General features: G+C 38.7%; 1 protein-coding gene across 1 annotated transcript in view; it reads right to left on the bottom strand.

The window, feature by feature from the left end:
- Window positions 1-13,016, bottom strand: part of NUP160 (nucleoporin 160) — a 50,260-nt gene that overhangs the window by 22,929 nt on the left and 14,315 nt on the right. Inside the window, exons 8-17 of the mRNA XM_032844519.1 lie at window positions 9,796-9,873; window positions 9,436-9,533; window positions 8,150-8,234; window positions 6,258-6,326; window positions 4,423-4,506; window positions 3,907-4,077; window positions 3,051-3,150; window positions 2,607-2,772; window positions 2,017-2,144; window positions 1,767-1,927 (exon numbers count right to left, since the gene is read on the bottom strand). Coding sequence (XP_032700410.1) covers window positions 1,767-1,927; window positions 2,017-2,144; window positions 2,607-2,772; window positions 3,051-3,150; window positions 3,907-4,077; window positions 4,423-4,506; window positions 6,258-6,326; window positions 8,150-8,234; window positions 9,436-9,533; window positions 9,796-9,873 — 1,140 coding nt within the window. The remainder of the gene's footprint in view (window positions 1-1,766; window positions 1,928-2,016; window positions 2,145-2,606; window positions 2,773-3,050; window positions 3,151-3,906; window positions 4,078-4,422; window positions 4,507-6,257; window positions 6,327-8,149; window positions 8,235-9,435; window positions 9,534-9,795; window positions 9,874-13,016) is intronic.

Below are 13,016 nucleotides of genomic sequence, written 5' to 3' on the forward strand. Positions count from 1 at the left end.
TTTTTCTTGTTTACAGACAGAGGCTTACATATAAGGGTTCTATAATGAACATCTATTCTATACTTAGGAAAAAAAATGGTTATAATTAACAAACAAACAAAAAGCCCAATAAAAACCCCTGAAGAAATGTAAGACTGCAAAGACTGAAAAGAACTCACTAATGGCTGCCCTAAGTACCAGCCTCTCAGGAAAGGCCCCTGTATCTCCCAGGTGGTCCTAAACAAATCATCTTCCAAAATGTCCTCCTTATTTTTACCTGAAATTCTACCATTATCAACATATTTGAGTTAATAAATTCTGATTTGAAATATATAAATAGCTCTGGGAGTCCCAAAGGCCTTGAAGTTCTTTTTACATTAACATGAGTTAGTGAGCCAGACTACTCCCTTGTCACGCTTGGAGGAAATGACCAACTGAGAGACAAGTGGAGCTCCTGCCAGAAAGGCATTCTCCAAACATGGAACATTTAGTAGTGTGAGACAAGAGTCGGGTGGCCTAAGAAGATTAGGATGAAGAGCAAGCACAGAATGGAGCTGGGAGGACCCCAAGGTGGCACAGCTGGTTGAGAGTCTGATCACATCGTGATCCCAGGGTCATGACATGGAGCCCTGAGGTGGGCTCCAGGCTGGGCATGGAGCCTCCTCGAGATTCTCTCTCTCCCTCCCAGCCCCCCACCTGTGCACACGCTATCTTTCTCAAATAAATACATATATCCTAAAAAAGAATGTGCTTAGGCTAAATTTTGTACCGCAGAAGTAGAATTCCTTTTCTTCTTCTTCTTTTCTCCTCCACACTAAATGGTATCCTACTATCACATGCAAAGTAGTTACTAACAATACTAAAATTTGGAGCCACCCTGGGAAATTTCCCCACCGCTATACATACAAAGATTAACTGCAAATTAACCTGCTTCAAGTATGTTCTTTTTTTAAAAGCTTAATTATTTAATTTTTTAAAAAGTAGGCTCCATGCCCAGTGTGGAGCCCAATGCAGGGCTTAAACTCATGACCCTGAGATCGAGACCTGAGCTGAGATCAAGAGTCTGACACTTAACCAACTGAACCACCCAGGCACCCCTATTTACTTTTAAGTAATCTCCATACCCAACATGGGATTCAAACTCAAGAGCTGGATGCTCTTCTGACTGAGTGAGCAGGTGGCCCATGTAATGTATGTTCTTTTTTAATTTTTTTTAAGATTTTACTTAATTTATTAATTTTATTTATTTATTGGACAGAGAGAGTGCGCCCACACAAGCAGGGGGAGAGGCAGGCAGAGGGAGAGGGAGAAGCAGGCTCCTGCAGAGCAGGGAGCTCAATATGGGGCTCCATCCCAGGACCCCAGCATCGTGACCTGAGCTGAAGGCAGACACTTAACTGACTGGGTCACCCCAGCGTCCCTGTCATGTATTTTCTTAATCTGCATTTTAGACACTCACTACAGGTCAAATGTAGGTGACAGAGCAGTGAACAAAGACAAAAGTCTGCACATTCTGCTCTGTGTGAGTAGGTTTTTGGTTTTTTTTTTTTAAAAAGATTTTATTTATTTATTTGACAGACAGAGATCACAAGTAGACAGAGAGGCAGGCAGAGAGGGAGAAAGAGGAGGAAGCAGGCTCCCCGCCGAGCAGAGAGCCCGATGCGGGACTTGATCCCAGGACCCTGAGATCATGACCCGAGCCGAAAGCAGAGGCTTTAACCCACTGAGCCACCCAGGCACCCCTTTGTGTGAGTAGGTTTTACACGTTTCCCTCAGGCAGTACTTACAGCATCGCCCAGCCTCATTAACAGATGTTGTAATATCAAAAGGTCTCGGCAGATGAGGAAGCGAGTACTGGCAATTTTACACACACCTCTGCACACAATACACGCTGCTGTGTTGCTACCATATAGCTGGGAAAGATTCATTCGAATATTCAAAGGCTGAGCTATAATGAAGAGGGGGAAAAAAGGGAAAAGAAGTTAAAAGGAGTTAAATCGTTTTTTCTAAATCAAAGAGACGTTTGTGGTCATTCACCTGGATTGAACCCCTTTTCCATTTCCACTTCTGTCTCATAGTCCATTTCCCGCACAAGTAGCCCAATGGCCTGGATTGGGTTCTTGATCTCTTGCAGTTTACTGCAAATATCCTCCATCACATTTTCTCTGGAAGGACAATCAGAAAACTATTACTACTGAGACTACGTAACAAAGATTCTATAAATCCTATACGCTTAGGGCTCTATGAAACAGGAAGACCAAATACGCAATAAGGGAGTGGAGGTAATCACTCTGGCATACAAGATACTTTAACTTCATATAGCAAATTTTTCCTCATTCTTTTAGAAATGACAGACAAAATGCATGTGAGAAAATACTTTTATGTTTTAGAATTTATAGCTCAGTTAGTAGTTAATAGAGCATAATCCATGAGTCTGCTTCCAGATCTGAATTCATGTGTTACATTTTCTGTTTAAAAGCAGAGACACCTATTCAGAATTACAGCAACTCATTTTAACTTCAAACTACTACTTTGCATGGACTTGAATGTAATTAAAAACTTGATGCTGGCACTAAAATTTGCTAAATTTCTATTAGGAAATGCACTTTACCCTAAATTCTCCTTACACATCAATAGTGATCAAATCTTCCAGAATCTGTTCTGCAGCCTTTTCTGGAGACTGTAGGTTGTAACAGCTCATTTCCATCACTGCTGACATATCCACAGTTACTGACTCTCCAATCAGCCGAAGGCATTTTATAAGACACATGACATCCCGAGCAATATCCACATCTACGAGTAAGAGAGAGTTAACATTCATGCCTCAAGCCAATGAAGAGCCACTGATAAATATTATACTAAAATAAAATATTAATAATTAAATGCCAAGAATCCATCTGAGGTCTTGGAGATGCTCAGGCCTCTTTAGTTTTCCTCACAGTATCTATACTGTGGTAAATTGACTAGGAAAGGTCACAGTGGCAATCGAAGTTTTTTTTTGCATCCACTGAAACAAAGCACAGGGCTCATGGAGGAAGGGACTTAAATATGGACACAGTAAGTATTATTACCATCAGATATAGCTGCCTCATCCTCTGCCAAAAGGTTCTCATCCGGCAGGAGATACAAATGATCCACTAAGGAGGAAGGCACAAGGAAAGACAGGTACCCCTGGAAATACAAATCTTCCAATTACACTTTTTTCAATGAATGTTTACAGGTATAAAAAAAATTGAGACTGAATCTTATAAGGAAACACCAGACACATCTAAGCCAAGAGACACTCTATAAAACAATAGGTATAGTCAAAAAATGTCAGTGTCATCAAAGACAAAGAAAGGCTGACAAAAGCTCAAGATTAAGCTAAATAAACATGACAACCAAATATATCCAAGAGCTTAGATTGGATCCTAGATCAGAGGAAAAATTATGGGCATAAGTGGTAAAATCAGAATGTAACAGTACAATATCATATAAATAACGAATTACCTGATCTTTTAAATTGTGCTGTGGTTATGTAAGAATACACTATTCTTAAGATACACAGTAAAATATTTAAGGATAAAAGGGCATAATGTCTGTGACTAACTCTCAACTGGCTCAAGAAGAAAAATATGTATGTATAAAAGGAAGGAAAGCAAATGGAAGTTAAACGAATCTGGGTGAAGGGTATACAAACGTTCTTTGTGCTACTCCTGTATTTCTTTAAAATTTGAAATCACTTCAATACATAATAAGGTAAATAAAGTAGAATGCAAGAAAATTAAAAATATTAAGGAAGACTATCTAAATATAAATGAACTATAATTCTGAAAGAAAAAAAAATACAAAGCCCTAAAAAGTAACTACAACATTTGATAGACTGATAGTTTGAAAGATCTGCAGAAGCATCTAATGGAGTTCTTCTATATGCTTTAGCTCCCTTACTTTTTTCAGTAGGCACACCATGTTTGTGTGTGGATTCAAATGCAGGGCAAGAGGATGAGAGAGGGCTTCTTGGTACTGAAGACAACAGGCATAAAACTTGCACCAGAATTCCTGTTGTAAATTTCGAAATTCCTCCTGGGAAAATTCATATTCTGTTACACTTCCTTGGAGCTGGCAAAGAAGAAAAAGGGGGAAAAGAAAAGAGAGAGAGAGAGAGAAAAATTCTTAAAACAATTTGGGATCTTTCTTCCCCAAAACATAACTGTCTAATATCATTTTACTAAGTTAGAGCCAAATGAATATCCCTTACGCATTACACACCATTGACTACATATGCATACACATGTAGTCAATATACATGTATATAAAGATATTTTATATATATAATTTTCAAATTAAAGGGTTTAAACATTTATACTTCCTACTAACAAGGTCCAGTGAACAATCTGAATAATTCCTCAGTACCAACCTACCCTGTACCAAGAGATTATCATTCTTTCTCTACCCAAACCTCACCTCACTTTCAACAGCTAAAGTGACTTCTTTCTTTAGTTCACTCCAGGAAAGATCTAAATTCCTCTCAGTTCCTCGGCAGAAAATCTAAAATTAAAAGAGACATTTTAGAGTATTATATACTAACCAAAACTAAATGAAAAATACTTGAGTTTAGAAGGCACTGGGCCAATACAGTTATACAGCAGAAACTGAACATGCCTAAACAACTCATCTATATCTAATACTGTAAATAATTACTGTATATAAAATCATAGCAAGTTTGAAATAATTTTCTTTTTTTAAAAAAAGTTATTTCTGTAGACCAGAAAAAACAACAGAAATCCACGAATCTGTCAGAATTATAATAGGGTATATAATAGGATAAGCTGGATTACAAAAAAGCAGGAAAAAAAAAAAATCCCCCAAACCCTGAAAGGCTATTATTACTCAGCCAGAAGGAAGATATAAAATGATGCTAAAAACACACAGCTATGACTGGCACAAAAGCCCGTCAGAGTAGTGTTGAGGCTGGTCACTCTAATAGGAATGACTGTCCTCAAGGAGAGCATTTAATAAACGCCTTGGTGAATATTTAACATTTCAGTGTACAAGAGATAATATAAGACATATACATTTAATTGTTAATAGGGAAGAAGTCAGATGGGATGAAAAGAAAAACACCTTAGGAGAAAGTGACCGTGTCACCCTGAAGTTTTAGCAGAGAGAAAACAAAAACATGCAAGAGCCAGATATTTAAGAATGTATGTAAAAGAAAAGTCAAGGGTCTAGAAATGGTATCACCTGACAGAAAGGAACTGGGTGTATTTAAGCTGGAGAAAGACAAGAGGGAAAGATTCCTAAAATATTTGACTAGTTGCTTTCTAAAACAGAGACATGTTCTACGACGTCCCAAGAGAGAGAACCTGCCAAAAGGACAGGGACTAAATTTGATATAATACTGGAAAGAGCATTTATTTTTTATTTTTATTTTTTTACAGGGATAGTGAGAGAGAGAGAGAGAGAGAACGAGCAGAGAGGACAGGAAGAAGCAGGCTCCCCGCTTAGCAGGGAACCCCACATGGGGCTCAACCCCAGGACTCTGGGAACATGACCTGAACCAAAAGCAGACACTTAATGGACTGAGCCATCCAGGCGCCCCTGGAAAGAGGTTTTAATGACACAGCTCGGGAAAAATAACCCACACAAGACCAGTGAGAAACTGATTACTGGAGGCAGAGACAACTGGAAGTTGTTGGAAAAGCCTCAGAAGGTATTTCTGAGGTCAGGTGAGGAGATTCTGAGGGACCTTTCAATTCTCTGAGTGATTATTCTATTTTTAATCCACAAAGTTAATGGCAATTTAAGTAAACCAAAGTGACTTTAAAGTAAAGAATCCTTTTGTGAAGCATTAATTATCTCTTAAGGCATGTGACTTTGGAGATTAGATTTTTAGAGTTTTTTTTGGAATGTCAACTAAGTCAGACCTTCATTGTATTAACAGAAAGATAAAATAGAGTACCATCAAAGCTAACCAAGAAAACATTTTAAATTTCTTTCAGGTACTGAGATTACATGCAGGATATTATGATATATTTTTACAATAATGTAGGCACAGATTTCTCTTTTTACTACTAGTCTCTAGGAAAGAACTCACAGCTCTATCTCCCTGTTGGGAGTCTTACTTAACGGAAAAAACATTTAAAAAATTACACTAAGAGCACATGTATCTACAACAGCAAAAATACATTTGGTGTTTAGTGTATATGAAACAACAAAAATAGTAATTATTAATTATACAATGATAGTGACAATGTAAGAAATAGTCTGAAATAAACATTAACTCTTTTCTTGCTGACCTGTAAAGCTTTACATAAAGCTGCTTTTATGAATCGTCCTGGTGTAAATAGATTCTGCAAATACATCTCCTGTTAGAATAGAAAACAAAAATTAATGTCATTCTAAATAGATAAAATTTGGGAAAATTTGAAGGAAAAAGTCATCACACCAGCACCAACATTTGAGTTTCCATTATATGAATACAGCCTTTCTATATTTGCGCAATACCAAGTACTAGAGCAGTCCTATCCTTTCACATTGAGAAGATGGTAGTGTCTCTGCATTAACTAGGCATACTATAATGAAATCAGTGTCTCTCTTTTTTTTTTTTAAAGATGTTATTTATTTATTTGACAGACAGAGATCACAAGTAGGCAGAGAGGCAGGCAGAGAGAGGGGGAAGGGGGAAGCAGGCTCCCCACTGAGCAGAGAGCCCAATGCGGGGCTCGATCCCAGGACCCTGAGATCATGACCTGAGCTGAAGGCAGAGGCTTTAACCCACTGAGCCACCCAGGCGCCCCTCAGTGTGTATCTCATTGGAGTACTTCATAGTGTTCCACTGGAAAATGCAGCTTGTCAAATGCCAACCTTAAATGGAAAAGGCGAACCCAATTTATTGGTGATACACACTGGGAAGAGAACAACTAAACTAAAGTGGTTTCTACACCATCCACAAAGTGGCTCACATAGAAAAGGAACCAAGAATAGGCAATACATGTAAAAACAAACAAAAGCCTGCAATAAGTCATCACTAGCAGGGAAATGAAGTAGAGAGGAAAAAAATGGGAAGTCTTATGCTGCCTAATTATTTTGTCCCTTTTTTTTTTTTTTAAGAGTTTATTTGACAGAGAGACAGACAGCCAGAGGGGAACATAAGCAGGGGGAGTGGGAGAGGGAGGAACAGGCTTCCTGCAGAGCAGGGAACCCGGTGTGGGGCATGACCCCAGGACCATGGAATCATGACCTGAGCCGAAGGCAGACGCTTAACGACTGAGCCACCCAGGCGCCCCATCCCAATTTTTAAATCACATTTGCCAGGAAGTAGTAAACCTGACTGACCTTCATTCAATTTTCCTTCCTCCTACTGAGGTTCTGGGGAATGACCTAGGGCCCATAATCTTCAATTGCATTTTAACATGAAGGTATCATCTGAAAGCTTTTGCTTCTACTTATCCTGATGGTATCTCTGAAAAAGAGGGAGACTGGCCTGTTTTGCTCGCTATTGTATTCCCATTTAAAGTTATTTTCTTCATAGCATATACTGGTACCAGAATTTATCTGACTTCTAGTTTACATGCATGTACCAACATGGTTGGTATAGTGGACACATAGTGTTTATGTCTGCCCAGGATCTATTTCCCTTCTTTTACTAACAAATCCCTACCTTTCTCTGGGTAGCCATTCCTCTTCTATCCATATCCCCATACTCAACTGACCTCACAGCCTCCATAAGAGCAAGGTGCAGCTTGGTCAGGTTTCTCATGCTAAGCCAGATTATTCTATTCCTTCTGCTCAGAATGACTATGTCAGAAATCAGCACATGGTTCAAGCCTGGTAAACGAGTCTACTTCAGGACCAGGGACAGAGATTCTCTCGTTCCATTGCAGTCAGTAAGTTCATAGAACGCACAGGCTCACGGAGCCTGCCTGAAAATAAACTGAACAAGGAGGAAAGCAGAATAGAGACAAAAGAGAGATCAAGCCCTGAAAGCATTGTTCCAGACATGGCTAAAGCCAGGTTCCTCTCAGCTTCTCAGCTGCACAAATCAATACATTTTCATTTTAAGCTTAAGTCAGTTTCAGGTCGGTTTCTTTCACCTGCAGCTGAAAGAATTCAGACTAATATAACTGACTCTTCTCAGACGAATGATCAGAGTAATCATCCCATTACATACGATTTTAATGTTGCTTACTCTGGGGTCTTGATCATCTCTGAGAATGATCTCTTCCTCTGGCAGAGAGTGCATAAAAACCAAATTCCACTGACCTGCAGCATTACTGTAGAGAAACAAAAAAAGACCAGAGTCTACATTAAAATGGTAACTAAAAGCTTATGCTGTTGATCTATTAAAAGTTTAAAAATAAATAAATAAAACTTATTTTCAGCAGTCTGGCTTTAGAGAAGTACTCTTAACAGTTTAACATGCATCTTCCTGAAATTAAAACTCTAACCACAAATCTACAAACAATAGCTATCTGCATTTACTATATATTAGACATTATGCTAAGTGCTGTTAAGGGTATTACTCTTATAAGCCCAAGGTAACTCACAGGATGTATTACCCCCATTTTGCAGATGGAGAAAGTGAGGCTTAGGGGATCTTACAACTACTCAGTTTCACAACTGGACTCAAACTCTCATCTGACACGGAGTTCTGCTTTTTACCATTTTGCTGGACTGCTATCTATAAGGAGTACTCTCATATTTTTTGAGGTGTGACTCAACTGTCTGGGGCTTTAATTCTGTTCTAGAATAGAAGGTTATGAAGAGCCCCTAAGGTTCAATTAGCTTAATTTCACAGTAAGCTGTATTCCAGGGAAACCTACACAGGTTATTTCAGGGGTTACACAAGTGTTTTGTTCAAAATTATTTTTTAATGTGTTTTTTAACTATTGAAACATTTTATACTATTATCATGTACATTACAAGTAGTAGAGACCAAATATACCTAATATTAGAGATTATCAACATATTAAGTTGTGTTACAATTTTATACTCATAAAATACTAGTTTAATATACTGGAGTTCATTATTTTTGGAAAAAAAGGGTTTCCTATTTTAAAAAAGTCTCAAAAACACTATACTTGTGCAATCAATGTCTCTTCTTATGATGAGGAAACTGAGAACTCAATGGGTCTGTAGTGTGTTTTGAAAGTTGCGGCTGTCAGAAATATTCTGCTCAGAAGCAAAGAAAACTCCCAAGTTGGAAGTATTTTAGGTATGTGCCATCTCTCCAAGAAACATGGTATTTTCTTTATCTCCCTCAAACCCTAAGAATCCTTTGTTTTAAACCCAAGAGATTAAGAAATGACACAAAATGCAAAAGGAGGAATTTTGGAAAACAGTTAACAACAGGCAAATCCAGGGCTGAATCCTTTCAGTGTGAACACCTGACTTTGGTTCTACATAAAAAGCTCTGTTTTCTAAATATGAAACTCCCTGGGGTGAGGCAGGATGACAGAGGTAAGTGATCCATACTGTTCATAGTTGATGTATTTCACAACAGTTTGGTTTTCAGCATCATGCCACATGGCCCAGATGTCTGTAGAGGTTATGGCAAAGTCAATCAGTGTCTCCTAGGGAGAAATGTGGGGAAAAACGGGTTCAAGTAAGAAAAGGCAATAGTTTAGAGTGACTTAAACTTGTATCAGTAGGAGAGGTTAAAAACATAAAAACAAAAGATAGTACCACAAGAACTCGGTAAAACCCAACTGGAATTTTGTTTGCATAGATCATTAAATATTCCATTTTTAGATTTCCATCCCTTTGCAACATAGCTGAGTGAGTCAATACTTCTTTCCTGTACTTGTGTGACATGCAAAGGATAATCCAACCTACCTGAGAAGTGAATAGGGAGGAAATGTGATCTAGACTATAGCGGTTATTCTCAGTGCTCACCAGCTGGAAGAGGCAGAACTGTGGAAACATAAGTTAATCATTTATTACTTGAAATAATCAACATGCTACTTTTCTAAGAGTTATGAGCATCCAAAAACCAATTTTTAAAAAAGTGTGGTAAAATATGCATTGCATTTATCATCTTACCATTTTTTTAAAGAAGATTTTATTTGACAGAGAGCACAAGTAGGCAGAGAGGCAGGCAGAGAGGGGGAAGCAGGCTCCCTGCTGACCAGAGAGCCAGATGCAGGGGTCGATCCCAAGACCCAGAGATCCTGACCTGAGCCAAAGGCAGAGGCTTAACCCACTGAGCCATCCAGGCACCCCACATCTTAACCATTTTTTAAAAAATTACATTTATTTATTTGACAGACAGAGATCACAAGTAGGCAGAGAGGCAGGCAGAGAGAGAGGGGGAAGCAGGCTCACCGCCAAGCAGAGAGCCCGATGTGGGGTTCGATTCCAGGACCCTGAGACCATGACCTGAGCCAAAGGCAGAGGCTTTAACCCACTGAGCCACCCAGGTGGTGCCCCCTTAACCATTTTTAAGATACAGTCCAGTAGTGTTAAATACATTCATATTGTTGTGCAACCTATCTCCAGATCTTTGCTCATCTTGTAAAACTGAAACTATATTCATTAAACAACTCCACACTCCCCTCTCCCCCCAGTTCCGGGCGCCCACCATTCTACTTTCAGTTTCTATGAACTTGACTACTCTAGGCACTTTTTATATAAGTGGATCTTTTTTTTTTTTTTTTTAAATATAAGTAGAATCTTAACTATTTTTTTTTGTGACTGACTTACGTCACTTAGCTTAAGATCCTCAAGGTCTATCCATGTTGTAGCATGTGTCCTTTTTTAAGGTTAAATAATATTCCATTTTATGTATATGTCATTTTTGTTTATTCATTCATCTGTCAAGGAACACTTGGGCTGTTTCTACCTTTTGGCTACTGTAAATAATGCTATGGATATGGGTGTATAAATATGTCTTTGAGAACTTGCTTTGAATTCTTTGGAGTATATACCCACAAGTGGGATTTGCTGGAGAAAGAACACTGTAATGTTATGATCAATTTTTTGAGGAACTGCCATATTGTTTTCTACAGTGGCTGCAACATTTTACATTTCCACCAGCAATGCACAGGAGTTTCAATTTTCCCATATCCCCACTATTATCTGGGGGTTTTTTTTTGGATAGTAGCTATCCCATGGGTGTGAGGCAGTATCTCATTATGGTCAGAAAACCGTTTTTAAGTTTATATTTTTACTAAAGTACCAGAGATAATTAATTTGAAAGAGAGAGAGAGAGAGGGAGATAGAGCACTTATGCACCAAAGTGCAGAGAGGGTGCCAGGGAGAGAATCTTCAAGCAGACTTCCCACTGAGTGTGGAGCCTGATGGGGGCTTGATCTCACGACACATGAGATCATGACCTGAGCCAAAACCAAGAGTTGGCCGCTCAACCAACTGAGCCACCCAGGACCCTGTATTAGAGATAATTTAAAACATATGTGCAATACAAATCAACACTAGTTAACCTTTACTAAAAATTCAACTCTGTAACTGAAGCATAGTTTTTTTTTTTTTAAGATTTTATTTACTGGGGCGCCTGAGTGGCTCAGTGGGTTGAGCCTCTGCCTTCAGCTCAGGTCAGGATCTTGGGGTCCTGGGATCAAGCCCCACACTGGGCTCTCTGCTCAGCGGGGTGCCTGCTTCCCTCCCTCCCTTTCTCTGCCTGCCTTTCTGCTTTCTTATGATCTCTGTCAAATAAATAATAAAATCTTAAAAAAAAAAAAGATCTTATTTATTTATTTGATGGATAGAGATCACAAGTAGGCAGAGAGGTAGGCAGAGAGAAAGGAGGAAGCAGGCTCCCTGCTGAGGAGAGAGCCTGAAGCGGGGCTCGATCCCAGGACCCCGGGATCATGGACTGAGCCGAAGGCAGAGGCTTTAACCCACTGAGCCACCCAGGTGCCCTTGAAGTAAAATATTTAACTCTACTGCCAAAACAAAAACTTTCAAACTGAAAAATGATATTTAATGGACATTTTAAGTAATTTTTTTGGATAAAGAAAATTCACTATATATTGATGTGTGACAATGACTCTATCTTTATAACATAAGCAACTGTCCACAAGGAAGTACTAAAAGAAAATATACAGTGAGTGTCCCTTTTGGGGAAAAAATAGCAGTGTATGAAATATGAAAGATATATGTAGTGTTCTATTCATCCTAACCTAGAGCTATATTTTACAAGTTATAGATCTCAACACCTTAATGGGATGTAAATTAATTTAGCGGGTCTCAACCATCATTCAAAAAAACCAAATTATCAGAGTTCATCAGTTCATCACTCCTAGTAAAGGTTAAGTTATATTTCATGAAAATTTTTTGTTACATGTAAATCATCACATATGTGTATAGTAGGCAGAAAAGCAAGGTATTTCTTATTATAGATACTAGCCGAAAAGCCAAAAAACAAGTTGGAAAAATGCTGGGCTAGTATAGTGCTTCTCAAATTACCTACCTGTAGTAAAGGACCAGTTTTTTTTTTTTTCTTTTTAATTTCCAACCTGTTGCAGATTGATACTTTTATAAAATACAGAAACCTTGAATATGATGCCCGTAGCAGTGTCAAGGCACTAAAAATGTTTCTGAAAGCCTTCCTCTCACTTTCTGTAGTTATCTTACTGCAAACCAGTAACCAAGAATTCACGGCCCAGGACCAGTCCACAGACCACACACCACAGGTCTGAAGGACTTCTGTTACAGAGCTGTCTTAGTGTTTTAGTTGGAAAACAGGCAGCAAGCTTATGATATCAATGAGAACAAGATGCTGGGAATGACCGAAGTAATACACTTACTAAAGAATTAGAATCCAAAGAACCAAAACGAAAATAAGAAACAAATGAAATTAATAGGAATGGACATAAGATATCACAGATAAAGAAAAACAGATGTCAGGGTGCCTGGGTGGCTCAGTCATTAAGTGTCTGCCTTCAGCTCAGGTCATGATCCCAGGGTCCTGGGATGGAGCCCTGAATCGGGCTCCCTGCTCAGTGGGAAGCCTGATTCTCCCTCTCCCACTTGCCCTGCTTGTGTTCCCTCTCTCACTATGTCTCTCTCTGTCAAATAAATAAATAAAATCTTGAAAA

This window comes from Lontra canadensis, unplaced genomic scaffold (assembly GCF_010015895.1).
Source record: "Lontra canadensis isolate GAN:19392208 unplaced genomic scaffold, GSC_riverotter_1.0 scaffold154, whole genome shotgun sequence".
NCBI lineage: Eukaryota > Metazoa > Chordata > Mammalia > Carnivora > Mustelidae > Lontra > Lontra canadensis.